Raw genomic sequence first — 18435 nt, 5'->3', positions numbered from 1 at the left:
CCCCCTCCCCTCCTCCCCCCTCCCTCCCCCTCCCCTTCGAGAGGGTAGTCCTAAGCAACTCGCGAGACCTAGAAGATCTCACAGGACTTGAGGTATTCAAACGGAACTTGGCGTTGGCGCGATGCCGCGATGGTGTCTTCACTAATAATAATAATAATAGATTGGATTTGTACTGGCTTGACAAATAGTCTGAGCCAAACTCCTTGGTAAGTCATTGACAATATAATGTATTATGCCATTCACATACCATAATCTTGCTGTCATCGTTTGACTACATGCTACTTTGTGAATTATTACCGTGGTGGCAACTAGTACAGTGCAGAACGAAGCTTGTTATCATTGTTAGCATTATTAGCTAGCATGCTAGATACTAGTTAACTGGTAAGTGAGTTCTTATGGGAATAGTATGATCCCGTTCAGATACCATCACCGGGCTGTTATCGTTTGACTAAATGTTATCTCTGTGCCGTGGCAAATAGTTTGGAGCTTGTTTTAGCAAATAGTATTGCATATTATTACAGTAGCTAGCATGCTACTAACGTTAGCTAGCTAGCATGCTACTAGCGTTAGCTAGCTAGCATGCTAGCTAACGTTAGTCTGCCATTTTGTTTCGTGATTAAAATGTACGTTTTTAATAGTTACATAAGCATTGTTGTAACTAGTGACCTGTTCCACCCCAGGTGAAAATCTGCATAAAATGTATACCTAGGTAAATGGAATATTGCTCCACTTCTACAAGGGCTATTTGCATATTCTTGGTATCTAGGAACATCTATGGACCTCAATGAATGTATTCTCAGTGTCAGAAATATTGTGTCTATTACTAGGCTTGCTTAAATTGTGATGAAACAAAGGAAAATATGAATTATGATTTTTCTTTTCATCTTTGACAGTGAATAAAACCATGATAATAATGACCAAACTTAAAAACTGCCACTGAGCTCATTCAGTACCCTATTGAGATCATGTGTACAAAAGATCTAAGGAAATTGATAAAGGGAAGATGATCAAACTGAAGGTTCTGTATATACAGTACTGAATTCTCCCATCCGGACCAATGCAATTTGAAATATTATTATAGAATATAGAATATATACATTACCTTATTATAGCCAATTCGCACATTTATATATATATACATATAGTATATTTCAAATGGCCTAGTTCAATTTGGATATAGTATCACCAGGCGTGCATAATAACAGATACTGATATTTACTGTAATCGACTACTATTTTATTTCCCCCACAGTGTAACCATTTTGAAACTAATTTCAGATCTAATTCTTCCTACATGGTAACAATAGTGTGGAGAAACTGACTGCGTTTCAATATTTGTCAAAAACGTTTTGTAGCTTATTATCGCGAATCATAACAATTCATTCAAGTGAAACGGAACTGAGTCCAGCTAATGGTGAATAGTTATTTTATTAATCAATTATTGTGTCTTTATTCACTCTAGTTGTGTAATTGACCAGTTTATATTCTGTATAAGTTCATATTCTGTATATGTTAATAATGACGCTTTCTGTGTTGTGTTTATGACTACTCCTTAGGTCCTTGAGCTGCTGTCTGTCGACCGGACCACATCTGTCCACTGTCCATCTACCTGCAGTCTGGTCACAACGATACAGTCCTACTCTCAGCATACAAGATCGATGGTCTGCTGCTGCTGCTGCTGACTCCCAAGCGATTCATTCAAGTTTCCATAGCACAATGGCAGCTGCCTCCCCACAACCCATGATCCTTCGTGTTGTTGAGACAGACCGGGCTAGAAAATTAAAACTCAGTTCACGACCCGCCTCTGTTGATGCACTGATCAAGATTATAAAAGAACAGTTGGAAATAGACCTTGACTTCAGTTTGCTGTATGAAGATCCAGACTTTGATGGGAAACTTACTTCCCTTGATGACATTACGGAATTGCCACAAAAAGCTGTTGTGCACATTTCACTTTCGCTCGACTCCAGCTCTCTCGCATCTACTGATATACTTTCAGATATGTCATCTCCAGAACGTTGATATACTTTCAGATAGGTCATCTCCAGAACGTCTAAGCAGATGGCCTCCAGGTCCTTTTCCAGTTCCTACATTTGCATTCGATGTTGAGCTGAAACTTAGAGACGGAAACAACGAATTTGAGAAGAACAAGAGACACCTTAAGTTGACAAGAGACCTAAAGCACGACATCTTAGAAAAGCTTGCATCTACAATGTATGCTTTCAAGGCTTATCCAAGTGATAAAGAGATAGCAGTGGCTTCTGCGGCTCTTGTCGCCAAACATCCCTGCTTGAAGGAAGCAGGATCTGAGACCGGCTGCAATGGATGGAAGAACAGCATCAAATTCAAGATGGGCAATTTCAGGAACAAGCTGAGACGGGCAGGATGTGAGGAGGTCACTGTAAATGCTGGAAAAAAAGGTAGAAGCAATCCTGATGGCGAACCTTCACATTCCAACATTAAAAGACCCAAGCGAGCAGAAGTAAACTTCCTACCCAACTATCCCCAAGGAGAGGATTCCTTGAGGCTTGAGCAGTTGAGGCAGACAATTGCTGAAGAAGTCAAGAAGACTGAGAAGAACCTGCCCCTCATTAGAAAGCTGATGCAGACCACATTTGCCCTGCGCCGACAGACCATAGTGAAGTCCAGCCCACCAGTGAAAGAGCTCATGGACCTCTGGCCTGCTCTCAAAATGGAGTCTGAGGTAATATAGATCAGCTCTCTTTCCTGTGTTAACATTTGGCACATTCTGTGTGTTTTAAAGTGAAACTTGTGATTCTTAAGCCTGGTTTATATACTCTAGCGGCGCATCTGCGTGTGTGTTCTGTGCGCCCCCGCGAGCTAGTCATCAGCGACCGATTCCGCAAAGCATGTAATGACATGGTTGACCAGAAATCCCGCCGTCATGCTCTGAAGCCCAAACCAAACAAAGTAAGAGATCCACCAAGTTGAAGTGACTAATTGATGTTGATATACTATATTGTCCTGCTGTTTTTAAATATAGGTGTATGCAGAGTTCCAGCTGATTGCCAACCAGAACCTGCCCAACACATTCTACGCTGAGCTTGACCGCCATCTTCCTCGACTGATGACGTTATTCAGACAGAAGGCGTCCAAAACTGGGAACACGGCAGATGCTTTGGCTCACATTTAAAAAAATCCACGATGAACAGGTGAATAGATTATTATACATGACATGTCATAGGTCGAACCTCTGTAACATTGAACAGGTTCAATGATTCAAATGAGCTTTTGAATTTTACAATTAGTCCACCATTGTGTTTGCCATTTTTCTGATTGCATTAAAGATGTGAACATGTTATTTGTGGACATATCTGATTGGACTGTTTAAAATCCGCTTTGTTCAGTAAACATTTCCATATAATACAATTATTTTTTTCTTCTTAATCTTACATCTTAATAGGAAATCCATGATGTTCACACCAGGCGTACCACTGTTCTCCATGCCCTGCCTGTGTATCTGCATGAGGAAGTCTCTGGATTTTTCAAAACCTGCACAGTGAGTCCGAGTGAAAATAATTTACAGTACAACTGTATATTAAGTGAACAGTTAATCAAAATGCTAAGTATCAGTCTTCCTTCCTTCCAGGTCTCCCTTGTGAAAGAGATATTTGATCTCGACGGGACTAACCTGGTTAAATAAAAATAACCTTCTCACCAAAAAAATAGTTCTAACTAAAATATAAACAACTTACAAACACAACTCCATATACCGTAATTCCTCTAATAGTAACCCCGGCTTGTATTTGTTTCAACTGTAGCGGGTACCAGGCTTGTATTAGGAGGAGGTATGTATAAGAGAGAGGCCTATATTTCTAATTTTCAAACAGATCATAATGAATAAAGCAACATTTTGTGTCAGTTTGAACCCAGTAAAATGTACTGGGTTCATTTATTGAAACCAAGTACTGTATGAAATAGTAAACAGTGCAATTACAGGTGGTCACTGGTCATTTCAACGTTTTCAAAGTGAAATCAAGTAACTAGCTCAGTATGCAGCTCAGTATATTAGTAACCCGGCTTGTATTAGGAGGCCGGCTTATAATTGCTTAGCTCAAGAGCGCACCCGGCCATTAATAGAGACCCGGCTTGTATTTGAATACCGGTTACTATTAGAGGAATTACGGTACTTAGCTTTGTGCTGCACTTTGTAGAAACCATGGATTTATTTGTGATTATTATGTCTCTTTCATTCCTTCAGGACACGCCTGATGAGCCAGAGCTTCAGGGTGTTGCAGTGGCCCTCCTTACTGTCATCAGTGACCATGACACAAGTCCAGTTCACTACCAGCCTGTGACAATCTCTGATTGGTGATTCCTTCCTGGTAATGTTTGGACTAATCTATGCACTACACCTCAGCTACCCCAAGGGACTTACCAACACTTTTGAATTCATTCAGAAGATTTTACTAGGTCTAGAAGCTGGTAAACTGTTGCCCAGGTTGCAGACTCTCAAGAATGACTTGATGATGCAATCATTTTTTTTTCTTCTGATTTTTCAATGGATTGCCAATTCCCCCCCCCCCCCCCTCCCCTACCTGGTGCTGTATGCATGTTCTCCTACGAGTCGGTATAAGGGCGTCCCGAGTCGATCGCACGCTTCCCCCGAGACATGCGCCGACAGCCAGTGACGTCTTTTCACTTGGCAGCGAGGGCTCTCATTGGTGAAGTGTAACGCGTGGGAGGGCACGCTATCTCCACCAAGTCCTGCCCCGCTTAGCAAGCGCCGAGACCTGACCTGTAGGCGTCGCTGTCCACAACGCCAGATTCCCACCCGCCAGCTTCCCCACCCCCTAATACTGCCGAATTGTATTAGTGTGAACGGCCAGCCAAGCTGGTGACAACGCAGGGAGTTGGATTCGAACACGCGAATCCAGTGTCTCCAGCGTTGGTGACGAACGCAATCTCCGCTACGTCACCTGACCGCTCTTGCATTAAACTTTTGAAAGTATTATTTTGACATGACAAGGAAATTAATACCTCACCCCACATCCTTCTTTCAGATGAGTTTCTATTCCTTACTGTAATCAGTGATCATGACACAAGTCCAGTTCACTACCAGCCTGTGACAATCTCTATTGTCATTGAAAGTCATATCATGATCAGCTTCCCCAGATTTGGTGATTCCTTCCTGTAATGTTTGGACTAATCTATGCACTACCCCAAAGCACTTACCAACACCTCAAAAGTGTGTCTATAGAAACTCATCTGAAATGTCTTGTCATGTCAAAATAATACCTTCAAAAGTTGCTGTACTACTTTGCAGATGTTCAGCCAATAGGTCCAAACTACTCAATGTACCTTGTTCTTTATTTGTTATGTAATATGTTTACATTTGGGAGTTTTACAGTTCAAATTTTCTTAACCGTCTATAGCTGGCATTATTGTAATTTCATCCAAGTAAGGTTTAGAGTTGAAAGAGTTTATCAGAATCTCAAAGGCAACATCCAAGTCCCAAACGTTTGTTTCTCGAGGAACAATAGGAGGCAATGGGCATAAATGCCACTCTGCTCTGACTGCTTCCATTGCTTGTAGGCAGTGGTAGAGTTAGTGTTCTCAGTACAGAGTACAAGGCGATATACCAGGAGCCATAAACGCAACACAGAAGCGTTATTATTAACATATACAGAATATGAACTTATACAGAATATGAACTGGTCAATTACACAACTAGAGTGAATAAAGACACAATAATTGATTAATAAAATAACTATTCACCATTAGCTGGACTCAGTTCCGTTTCACTTGAATGAATCGCTTGGGAGTCAGCAGCAGCAGACCATCGATCTTGTATGCTGAGAGTGGGACTGTATCCTTGAGACCTTGTAGGCAGTAGTATACTGCCCTGTCAAGGGCTAACCGCAGTAACTTGAAAAAAGTAAAAATTTAGTTATGAGTGAAATTGACCTTGTCAATAAATGTTTTATCTTGTGACCAAGTTTCAGATGTTAATGTCGCTCAGTTTTGGAGATATGGGGTTTTAAAAACTGCAGTAACTACAAAATCACACTCAAAACCCAGGCAGACCGCAGTAACTTCCAAACAGTGAAAAATGGCTTTAAAGTGTTTTGACTTGCCATCCAAAATGTGTTATAGGTAAATAGATGATAGTACCCAGATTTAACATGTATTAATGAAGTAATCTTTAGGCATACAAAAATATGACATAATTATTTTAATTAACCCCAAAAAAGCAGATATTGCACTCTGCTGCACGATTTCCTTAAATAATTATACAGGTAATGTACAGGCAAAGTGCAGTAACTTCAAATACAATGTTGTTTTCCCTCCAGCTTTCATAACTTAACCTAGCCATTTTGAAAATGAAATTTAATACCTGAATATATTGGAATGATGATGATCCAAATAAAATGGCTAGGTGAAGTTATGAAAGCTGGAGGGAAAACAACATTGCATTTGAAGTTACTGCACTTTGCCTGTACATTACCTGTATAATTATTTAAGGAAATCGTGCAGCAGAGTGCAGTATCTGCTTTTTTGGGGTTAATTAAAATAACTACGTCATATTTTTGTATGCCTAAAGATTACTTCATTAATACATGTTAAATCTGGGTACTAGCATCTATCTACCTATAACACATTTTGGATGGCAAGTCAAAAAACTTTAAAGCCATTTTTCTCAGTTTCACTGTTTGGAAGTTACTGCGGTCTGCCTTGACAGGGCAGTATAGTTAGTGTACTGTATAGTGTTCTTAGTACAGAGTACTGTAGTGTTCTAGTTATCATTCTGCAAACATAGCCTGCTCTAAATGACGGATGGTGCCTCTGACATTCTGACTAACTCTTTCAATGAAAACACCATCTTGTTCCATGATACATCATGGAGCAAATACATGCAGCTGCATTTCCATATGTAGGTATGTGCACTATTAACAGTATTGCCAGCTGTATAGCATGTAATGTGGATTGGTATTTTGGTTCCACATTGGCAGGACCCAATATACAGCACAACGTTTGTGAATTTTACATGTGCCAAGCGGATTGACAATTTTCAGATAATCTATACATTTTATTCTGTACTGTACATAGATACACTGTGTTATCCCAATGGTCACAATAGTTGCCGTCAACATGTTTGCTCATTCTATGACCACACTATACAAATTTGAGTAATTCAGCCAGGATGTAAACGGCTCTGGTCATGTGCACTGCACATATTGAGACCCTTTATTATTTCAATATTTGCTGGAAATACATTGATACATCATTCAGTAACATTTTCAGAGCCTTATAACAAACATTATTACACTATTGTGACCAGAGGGATTAAATGTGTAATATACATTACATTGTATGTACATGTTATAACATGCATGTATTTATTTTCTATATATATTTTCTATATATATATATTTTCAATTTTAACATTGCCATAATGTTGGAGAGGGCAACACAATGTTTTTGTAAGATAAATAGATGTATACTCTTTGAATAGAAATAAATATAAAGAGTTTGAAGTTGTAACACAATGTTTTTGTAAGATAAATAGTTTCGATGAAGAACAAAACCTCCTAAATGCATAAAAAAAAAGGGGAAAACTTCATATCTGCACTTTGCAAGGCACTAATACCTGGTCGGTATTGTTAACATATATAGTCCAAAAACAGTGTACGGTGTTTACAGTGTTATTGTACATTGCTAACATACAGATTATATATGTATACTCTTTTATACTCTTTGAATAGAAAAAAATAAAATAGTTGTTTGAAGTTGATATAATGTGCTTGTGTAGTTATTTTTCTGTTAACTTTTTCACATGGATTTTAAAACTGAATAGTAACTGCAAATATTTGAGTTGATTAACTTAAAAATTTGAGTTGATTAACTTAAAAGAAATGAGGCATGGGATGGCCTCAATGTCGTTGAGTTCTGTTAACTTAATCACATGGATTTAAGGTTGAACCTTAAGTCACAGTAACTGAACATATTTGAGTTGCCTCCACTTGAGAACCTTAAGTCACAGTAACTGAACATATTTGAACTGCCTTAACTGAGAACTGTAAGTCACAGTAACTGAACATATTTGAGTTGACACCACTTGAGAACCTTAAGTCACAGTAACTGAACATATTTGAACTGCCTTAACTGAGAACTGTAAGTCACAGTAACTGAACATATTTGAGTTGACACCACTTTAGAACCTTAAGTCACAGTAACTGAACATATTTGAACTGCCTTAACTGAGAACTGTAAGTCACAGTAACTGAACATATTTGAGTTGACACCACTTGAGAACCTTAAGTCACAGTAACTGAACATATTTGAACTGCCTTAACTGAGAACTGTAAGTCACAGTAACTGAACATATTTGAGTTGACACCACTTGAGAACCTTAAGTCACAGTAACTGAATATATTTGCATTGCCTTAACTGAGAACTGTAAGTCACAGTAACTGAACATATTTGAGTTGACACCACTTGAGAACCTTAAGTCACAGTAACTGAACATATTTGAACTGCCTTAACTGAGAACTGTAAGTCACAGTAACTGAACATTTTGAGTTGACACCACTTGAGAACCTTAAGTCACAGTAACTGAATATATTTGAATTGCCTTAACTGAGAACTGTAAGTCACAGTAACTGAACATATTTGAGTTGACACCACTTGAGAACATTAAGTCACAGTAACTGAATATATTTGAATTGCCTTAACTGAGAACTGTAAGTCACAGTAACTGAACATATTTGAGTTGACACCACTTGAGAACCTTAAGTCACAGTAACTGAATATATTTGAATTGCCTTAACTGAGAACTGTAAGTCACAGTAACTGAACATATTTGAGTTGACTCCACTTGAGAACTGTAAGTCAGAGTAACTGACCATATTTGATTTGACTTAACTGAGAACCTTAAGTCACAGTAACAGACCATATTTGAGTTGCCTTAACTGAGAATTGTAAGTCTTAGCCAACTGAAAACATTTGAGTTTATCAACTTAAAAAAATTGAGGCATGGTATGGCCTCAATTTTTTTAAGTTCTGGAAACTTATTCGGGTTTACAGTGTGCTGTGATATATACAAAGATGCTTTAACTGCTTATAATAAAACCATCCGCTTAGCAAGGAAAGATTACTTCTCTAAAATCATTACAGAAAATGCTGGAAACTCCAGAATCCTCTTTTCCACTATTAATGTACTACTCAACACTACCCCTACACCTCCTCAGTCATCAACGGTTAAGTGTGAAGAACTTGCACTATTCTTTAACAACAAAATAACCTTGATCAGGGCCAGCATTACTCATGATGGAAATAAAGTTGATTGCGGCAAACCGTGCAATGTAACCATGAGAAGTTTCACATGCATCACATTAGATGTACTCTGCAAAACTGTCTCAGAATGTAACTCCTCCACCTCAGACATTGACCCTATACCTACAGCTTTCTTCAAACGGGTATTTAATAGTGTTTCAAGCCCTGTGCTAGATATCATAAACACTTCCCTTAGGACTGGTATTTTCCCGGATGCCTTTAAAACAGCAGTTGTAAAGCCATTACTAAAAAAAACCTAACTTGGATAGTAATGAAATGGCAAATTATCGTCCAATATCCAACCTACCATTCATTAGTAAAGTACTTGAAAAGATAGTTTCAGTTCAAATAAATTCCTTTCTTGAAGAAAACAACATCTTAGAAGAATTTCAGTCAGGATTCAGAAAATATCATAGCACTGAAACTGCCCTCACCAAAATAATCAGTGACCTCAGACTAAACTCTGACGAGAATAAGATCTCCATCCTTATCCTGTTAGATCTCAGTGCAGCATTTGATACAATCGATCACGATATTCTAATCGATCGTCTTGAAAACCATGTCGGTTTCTCAGACCATGTGCTAGGCTGGTTTAAAACATACATCAGAAGGAGGAAATTCTATGTTAAACTAGGAGATCACATGTCTGATATATACGACAACAACTATGGAGTTGCACAAGGGAGTTGCTTAGGTCCTTTACTCTTCTCCCTTTACATGTTACCGCTGGGTGATATCATCAGAGAACATAATGTAGATTTCCATAGCTATGCGGATGATACACAACTGTACATATCTGCTGAACCAAATGATACAGCGATTAGCTCCATTACAGACTGCTTACTGGCAATAAATAAATGGATGAGTAAGAACTTCCTGAAACTAAACGAGAACAAAACTGAAATTCTAATTATCGGCTCCAAAACTAAAAAAGAAACATTAATAAAGAACCTGGGGGGACTAACCCCTTGGATCAAATCTGAGGTCACTAGTCTTGGGGTTGTCATAGATTCAGAACTGAACTTCAATTCTCATATTAGCAAAGTGACGAAAACATCGTTCTTCCATCTCAGAAATATAGCAAAAGTACGACCATTTATTAATCAGAACGATGCTGAGAAGCTAATTCATGCATTCATATCTAGCCGGTTAGACTACTGTAATGCACTTTTCACAGGTCTCCCTAAGAAAACCACAGAGAGGCTTCAGCTAATCCAAAACTCTGCAGCCCGACTGCTAACTAGAACCAAAAGGAGAGAGCACATTAGGGAAGGAAATGTCGTGCAGCGGAGCGAAAATGGAGAAAAACAATTAGTTTTTTTAGAGCACATTAGTCCAGTCTTAGCCGCTTTACACTGGCTTCCTGTAACATTTAGAATTGACTTTAAGGTCCTTCTCCTTACATACAAAGCTCTAAATGGACAGGGACCTAGCTACATCGCCAACACTCTAATAAATTACACACCAGCAAGAACACTGCGATCATCAGCTGCTGGACTACTAGAGGCTCCCAGAAGCAGTCAAAAGAGGATCGGTAATGCAGCCTTTATCAACTATGCCCCAAAACTATGGAACAAACTACCCCAAAACATCAGGGAAGCCAACTCACTAGACATCTTTAAAAGACAGCTTAAAACCTATCTCTTTGCTCAGGCATTTCACTGATAGATATCTGCTACCACCTAGTGGCAAGAGGAAACATCAGGGATATCCTGACACAACTTGTATTTATTCTTACCCTGCCTACTCTTTTACACTACATCAAATTCATGTGTCGGTTATTGCACTTTTTACCTCTTACTGATGACTTTTTTTAAACTGAATCATTTTAAACTATTCTTATTATTTGCTATGCTCGCTCATGCCTGTATTTTTTATGTCCGTCGGTTATTGCACTTTTTAATTACTGAATAGAGAGCCTATTAGGATGCTAGATCCTAATGTGAAACACTATGCTTATGGCAGATCAATCAGCATTACAGATTGTCTGTAAACTTTAATACATGGCAGTTTGGTTTGTTAGAACAGACTGTAATCTTATGCTTATGGCAGATCAATCAGCATGGATTGTCTGTAAACTTTAATACATGGCAGTTTGGTTTGTTAGAACAGACTGTAATCTTCACTTGCTTATGGCAGATCAATCAGCATGGATTGTCTGTAAACTTTTCACTTGCTTATGGCAGATCAATCAGCATGGATTGTCTGTAAACTTTCACTTGCTTATGGCAGATCAATCAGCATGGATTGTCTGTAAACTTTATGCATTGTTGTCACTTGCCATATCTTGCTATGCTCGCTCATGCCTGTATTTTTTATGTCCGTTCTATTTTATAATTTTTATTTTATTTTATTTTTATTTTACTATTTTTAAACTGAATCATTTTAAACTATTTTTACTATTTGTGTTACTGAAAACTGTAAGCGGAGAGCCTATTGGGATGCTAGATCCTAATGTGAAACACTGTGATTCTACCTGTCTATCTTTTTATGCTCGCTTATGCCTGTATTTTTTACTGTTGTGAAGCACTTTGAACTGCAACCTCTGTATGAAAAGTGCTATACAAATAAAGTTATTATTATTATTATTACTTTGACTTTTCCCCTCGCTTTTTTCTACTTTTGGGGGAAACACAGACACTGTTCCTATTGATAGCCATTGTTTTTAGCCTGTATAGAATCGGCAGAATGCTTACATTGTTTTAGAATTTGTGAAAAGCTTGATCCATTTTCAGGCTTCTTCAGTCTTCCCTATGGTATTTCCCCATTCAGCTGCAGGATATTTCCTCAATTCCCTACGTAGACATTTAATATTATGCTTCTGAATCTCCAAGTCACTTAAAGCTAAGAGGTAATGACTATTTCTGGGCCTTGGTAGTCTTTGGCGTAATTTATATCCCTGTGTTTTATCCTAAAGTTGTAGTTTATGAACAAACACCATCTAATTTATTCCTTGAGTTGTTTCCCCCCAAAATAGAGGCATGGCGATTTCTGCAGAACATCACCTGGCTGTGTATATATGTGATTGTAAAGAGGTTTGTGGACATGTGTAATGTTTGTACACGCTGCATTTAAACACACCTGGGCCCCGTTCCCCGTACCTGGATAACTGAGTTAGCCGGATAACTTTCGGTCAAGTCTGACTTAAGCCGGACCTTCCCATTCCCCGAAGCTGGATTGTCTAAATCACCATGACAACAGATCAAAAAGTTTGAGCCTGGTCGAGAGCAGGCTCAAGTTCAGTTAGCCGGATGAACCATGGCCACGCCCCCGCAAAGAAGTGACAGCTCGTTTCCTGAAATGATTCTCACAGTCTAGGATCTGCATTATACCATTCTGAATTACGTTTCTGTGCTTCGTTTTCCTAGAGGGGGCTTTTGAAATGTATAATAATAGAACTAAATGCTGATAATAAATCATATTGAGCCTATAGATTTACTTTGTCCTAAATAAAATAATGCACGTCATATACGGCGCTCGGAGTCGCGATACACGCTGCATGTGGTTATTTTAATAACGGCTCATTGCAAATGTGAATCCCGCAGGGATATTTTTAATGAATGAAACCTATCGGCCGTTTGGCTCTGATTAGTTTCATATATTAATCTCCGCTGTAGATTTGCATAACGGAGCGCCGGATTGTGTTTCATTCAAGCATAAAATTGAAGTGTCTATGCGGGGATTGTGGTTTTTGTGTGATATTGTAACTGGGATTAAAATGTCTGATGAGATGCGCTGTTTGACGGATTTGAGAAATTGAATGAGCCGTTGACGTCACATTAATGCATTTGAGAATAAAGAGATAAAACTTCATTTTTTGGTAAGAAAAATATTCTAAACACGGCTCTCTCGTCCATTAATGCATAAACAATGAGTATATCACGTCTGGCACAGTGGCGCAGCGGCTAGTGCTGAATCCTGGCAACCGGGCGACCGGTGTTCGAAACCCCGCGTTTCCAATATAATTTTTTTGGAATATAATATTAATGATTATACGCAAAAGTAGCCTAGTTTTAAGTTAAAATATTATAAATCTACATGCATTGAGGATGTCATTCTTTATATAGCTCTCAACGTGCACCAAATTGAATTATTCCTACATTGCAAAAAGAAGGAAAAGACTAGGAGAAGTGGGATTCGAACCCGGGCCGCCTGTGTGAAAGTCAAAAGCAGAAACCATTACACCACAGTGTAGATAAGTAAAAGATCCACCATACATCAATCAATGGGTAAGAGAGCCGTATCCTTATTCTGCATAACAGTTTAACTAATTATTTTCGCTAGCAAGATCTCATTTGATTATCCATTCCATAAACCTACTGCCAGCAGGCAAGTTTAAAGAAATATAATCTGATTGATTGGGGTAATGAGGGACTTAAAATTAGCCTATAGATAACGCATTTAACTTGTCGGCGAGGCGATTGAGCCGTACTGCAACCTGTTAATAAAGTTTTAAATCAATTAATCAATCATTGCCGTTAGAAAATCAGGATCTCTGCTATCGATACGTGATGTCTTTTCAACTGAAGCGGCCGCGCGCACTTATCCTGGGTCTCAAGTCTGGTTTGAGTTAACGAGACTGAATCCACCTTCGAGGAACAGGAAAATCCCGGCTTCAAACATCGGGTTAACTGAATCTGGATAATGGGACTCTTGATCGACTTAGTTGAACCAGGTACAGGGAATAGGGCCCTGTAGTTTGAATTACGGTGGTCGAAGAAAGATACAAAATGCTTATCTTCCAGTCCATCTACAACTCCAGTTCTTCCAAGGTCAATATAATCAACATTTCTAAAAGGCTTTCAAAGAAATTCCTGGTTATACAATAGTGAACGTACCTTGCGAGCAGCCAAGATGTCCGGGCTGTCTTCTGACCCGATAGCAAAGGTTTGGATAGGATACTGCAGCTTCTTCTCTTTGGCCAGTTTCACCAGTGTAGCAGCCACCAGGCTGGAGTCAAGACCACCTGGGGGAGGGTCACAAAGCAGGGTTTAAAGGTGCTATAGATAACATTTTTATGTCGAGAATCATTAAAACACACATCTCAAACCGGAAGTCTGCAAATCACGTTATGATTTCTCAAAAACACTACTGTGAGTGACTGAAACACTAGCTAGCTAACAATTCACCTTGATTTCAATGGTGCATGGGCAAGGCTATGAGAATAATCAAAGACTCCAGCCACCCAAACAACTGCCTCTTTGAACTGCTGCGGTCAGGCAAGCGATACCGGAGTCTCATGGCAAGCACAGAGAGACTCAGAAGGAGCTTCTATCCCCAGGCCATCAGGATGCTCAATGAACAATGATTGCTCAATGAACAAGACTTGAACAATGAACAATCGTAACAACCATCAAATGCACTCACAGCACACACATCCACACACTCACTTTAAACAAACAACTCACTGCAGCACCCACTTTACCCACTTTAGAACACCTAAACACACTTTATATTTATTGGCAAAGAATTTGCACTACAACCCATACCTCACTACACCTTACTGTAAATTGTACCTAAATTGTACCTCATCCCATTTCTGCATTGTATTGTAACTCAGTTACTTTTCTACTCTGCATTGTACATTGTATATATGTATATATTGAACACCTTTGTCTACGTACTTGACTTCTATTTTATACTTCCCATCCCTGCACCCCGACCGACCAGTAGGAGTCGCTGTTTACAACGACTGACAGCTGGATTCGATCCCAGAGTCTCTGCGGTGGTAGGCGAGTGCTTAGTCCACTGTGCTACCCAGCCGCTCCTAAAACGACATGTGTTTAAGCAACACAACATGCTTACAACATTCAATTACCTGACAGAAGACAACCAATCCTCCTGTGGGCCATGAGCCGCTTCCTGACCGCATTCTCAAACAGGGTCCTGATGTTGCTTTTCACCGTCTCCTCGTCAAAACCTATAGGCGGAGAGAGATCGCATTCCAATCACACTAGTAGTTACCTGACCGAACAGAAAATGTAGGCCGCCCGCCTCGTAATGTTTGGGTTCGCTTTCTCCGTCTCCAAGAGAAGAATAAAATCCAACAATTGGCTAGGGAAAAGCGGTCCCTCACGTTTGAAGGTGCCAAAGTCCAAATCTTTCAGGACATCCCACCGGCCATTCAAAAGATGAGAAAGGAGATGTTTCTCGAGGCCAAAATCGCCCTACAAGACAATGGCATTGTCTATAGAATGCGATGGCCCACATCATTACAGATCGACTTCAAAGGGAAGCAGGTGATGTGTCATTCAAAAGAGGATGCTGATTTGTTTCTCAAGCAGAACAATCTTCATCAGAAAACGAATAAAAGCGGCCCAGCAACTGTTGAACACTAAGATGACAACCAACGGATCAAGATAAGTGACTGTTGTATGAACATTTGAACTTCTATCTCTTTACTTAATTTCTTTTTCCACCCATAGGCATTTGCCTACTATTATTGGAGGATAATCCATCACTAAAAGAACTGCATAGCCTACTGAATATTTATATTTAATTAAGGATCTACGGTGTTGAATTAGAGCAGTCAATTGGTTATGCATCTCTGAACATTTCAACTGTTATTTCTATTTACTTCATTATTATTTTTTCACCAATGCTATGCCTACTATTATTGGAGGATAATCGATCACTAAAGAACTGCATAGGAGCCTACTGAATATTTATATTAATATATTTAATTAATGATCTACTGTGTTGAATTAGAGTAGTCAATTTGGTTATGCTGTGCAGTAGCTTGTTGATTAATACAGTGCAGCTGTATTGGTTTAGTTTAGCTCGTCAAGCCTCCTGCCATACTTTAATATAGCGGGTTTTGTTTAGTGTTGTTATTATTGTCATTATTATTATCATTATCATGATCATCTTCACTACTGTCCCTTTTTTTATTTTTTTTATTATTATTATTATTATTATTGCAGCTTGTTATTCGCTTTTTTTGAGACACTTAATTAAAGTATGCAAACTCTATCAAGTGAGTCACGCAACATACTTTAATGTAACATGTTTTGCTTAGTGTTATTATTATTGTCATTATTATTATCACGACCATCTTCACTACTGTTCTCTTTTTTTTATTATTATTATTATTGCAGCTTGTTATTCGCTTTTTTTCGAGACACTTAATTAAAGTAGGCAAACTTTGTGATCAAGTGAGTCACGCAATATTCTATCAAAACGAATCATGGTAAAAACAGTTTGTCACAATAATCCTCTTAGTTTCATGGCTCTACCATCTGAGGTCTGACGTTCGATCATGGATGGGCCACGCACACGACCTAGCAGACTCATGCTATTAATTTGGCAAAGATCCATGGCTTAGGTATTTAATTTAAAAACGTTGTCATATGAACCCATGTTGCTCACGACCTTGCCGCACAGACCTCAACCCATTTATATTGGGATTAATACTACAATCTGCCGAATATAACAAGGTTAACACATTATTAATTTTTCTCTTTTATTTTCTCTCTCGCCACTCTCTACCAGACAGCAGATTGTCTATCATTTAAGTAGAGTTAGGCTGAGGGGAGAGAGAATCTAAACCTTTTGGCATTGAACCTTGTCGGTTTTTATTTTTTATTTTGTGGGCATTCATGCTTATTACTGCACATATAAAGTCTATTTGAGGGTCTGAGGGTGTGTGTACATACATGTATATCTACTTCCTATTATTTAATCTAAAGCCTATTTGATTACTGTGGACATTATACTTTTTAGGCTACATGTGGTCATTGTGGTATTAGCTCTCCAAGAACATGAATTTTTGACAATTAGTGTGGTACTGGCAGGCTTGTTTGCATGCACATGGCTACATGAATGTGTGTGAGTACACATGCATTCGTGGACAGGCATGTGTGTGTATGTGTGAACACACAGTATGTATGCATTTATTATTATTTCTCCTAAAAAGCCTACTTACTGCGCAGATAGGTGCAGCACATATACGCATGCATTTAATATGATTTCGCTTAAAGCCCATTCAATGCGTTGGTATGAATACTGCATTTACTATTTCATCTAAAGCCTTTTTTTTATTATTTTTTCTTTATGCATGGGCAGCAGGTGCACGCACACACTTATTATTATTTCACTCAAAGCCCATTTCAGGTGTGTAAGTGCAGCATTAACGCAGGCACACGTGTAATACGTATATGCACTTTATTGCAGTTATTAGTTCATATAAAGTCCATCTGCTAAAGGTGAGACATTTACTTGTGGCCATGTCTGATGTCATAGCTTCAGTTTATAGGTTTAGTTCAAAAAGTTGTAAAAATCTCTCTGCTGGACAGAGACCACGAAACTCAGGAGACACAGGGGGGACTTTATGCACATCCCACACCAGGTGGGATGCAGCTTAATCTCCGGATAGGAGAAGTTATAAAAGTAGGAAAGCTATCCTGCTGGGAGTATAGAGGGGAGGTGGGTGGGCATGTAGGGAGGGGAAATAGACGCATGGGTGGGTTCGTACAGGTGGATTTGGAGGGGTGGGATATGGACAAGGGCGGATGTAGGTATATTGTTATTGTTTGTTTCCCCCCTTTTTTTGTTTACCCCCCGCCCCTTCCCTCTTCCTTTGGCTCAGAAATCTCATCAGGTCTTGGAATGTCGTGGCCCCTACATAAAATCTCAATATGATTGGTCAGGGTAAGAACCTTCGCTTTATCTCTTGGAATCTGAAGGGTGCCAATCAGCCTGTAAAAATTAATAAAGTAATGAATCATCTAAAGCAACTCAGGGGTGACATTTTCTTTTTGCAAGAAACTCATCTTCGGTTGACAGAGGTTCATCGAATCAAGCGCCCCTGGATAGGGAATATATTTCATTCTAAATTTTCAGGTACAGATTTCCTTATTTATAGACACCAATGACTTTCCCGAAATCTCTAGGTGCACCTTATGGGAAACCTTTAAGGCATATATGCGGGGTCAGGCAATTTCTTTTATCTCCATCTTAAATAAAACAGAAAGAGCTGATCTGACTGCAACCGCAGAACATATAGCTAGGGTTGATAGCCTTTACGCCTCAGCCCCTACCCCGGCCCTTTATAAAGAACGTCTTCAACTACAATCTAAATTCAATTTACTGACCACAAATAAAACGCAGAAGCAGCTATTCTTGACCAAACAGCGGTTCT

General features: G+C 39.0%; 1 protein-coding gene across 1 annotated transcript in view; it reads right to left on the bottom strand.

Moving 5' to 3' along the window:
* LOC311227066 (asparagine synthetase [glutamine-hydrolyzing]-like) overlaps positions 1-18435 on the bottom strand; it is a gene marked incomplete at its 5' end in the record, with an annotated part of 117778 nt that overhangs the window by 93599 nt on the left and 5744 nt on the right. The window contains 2 exons of the mRNA XM_084312586.1: positions 14135-14262; positions 15115-15216. Of these exons, the coding sequence (XP_084168712.1) occupies positions 14135-14262; positions 15115-15216 (230 nt within the window). The remainder of the gene's footprint in view (positions 1-14134; positions 14263-15114; positions 15217-18435) is intronic.

Source organism: Notolepis coatsorum (genome assembly GCF_963971535.1).
Source record: "Notolepis coatsorum genome assembly, chromosome: 4".
NCBI lineage: Eukaryota > Metazoa > Chordata > Actinopteri > Aulopiformes > Paralepididae > Notolepis > Notolepis coatsorum.
Note: the sequence above shows the minus strand (reverse complement) of the source record. Positions and strands in the feature narration are given on the sequence as shown.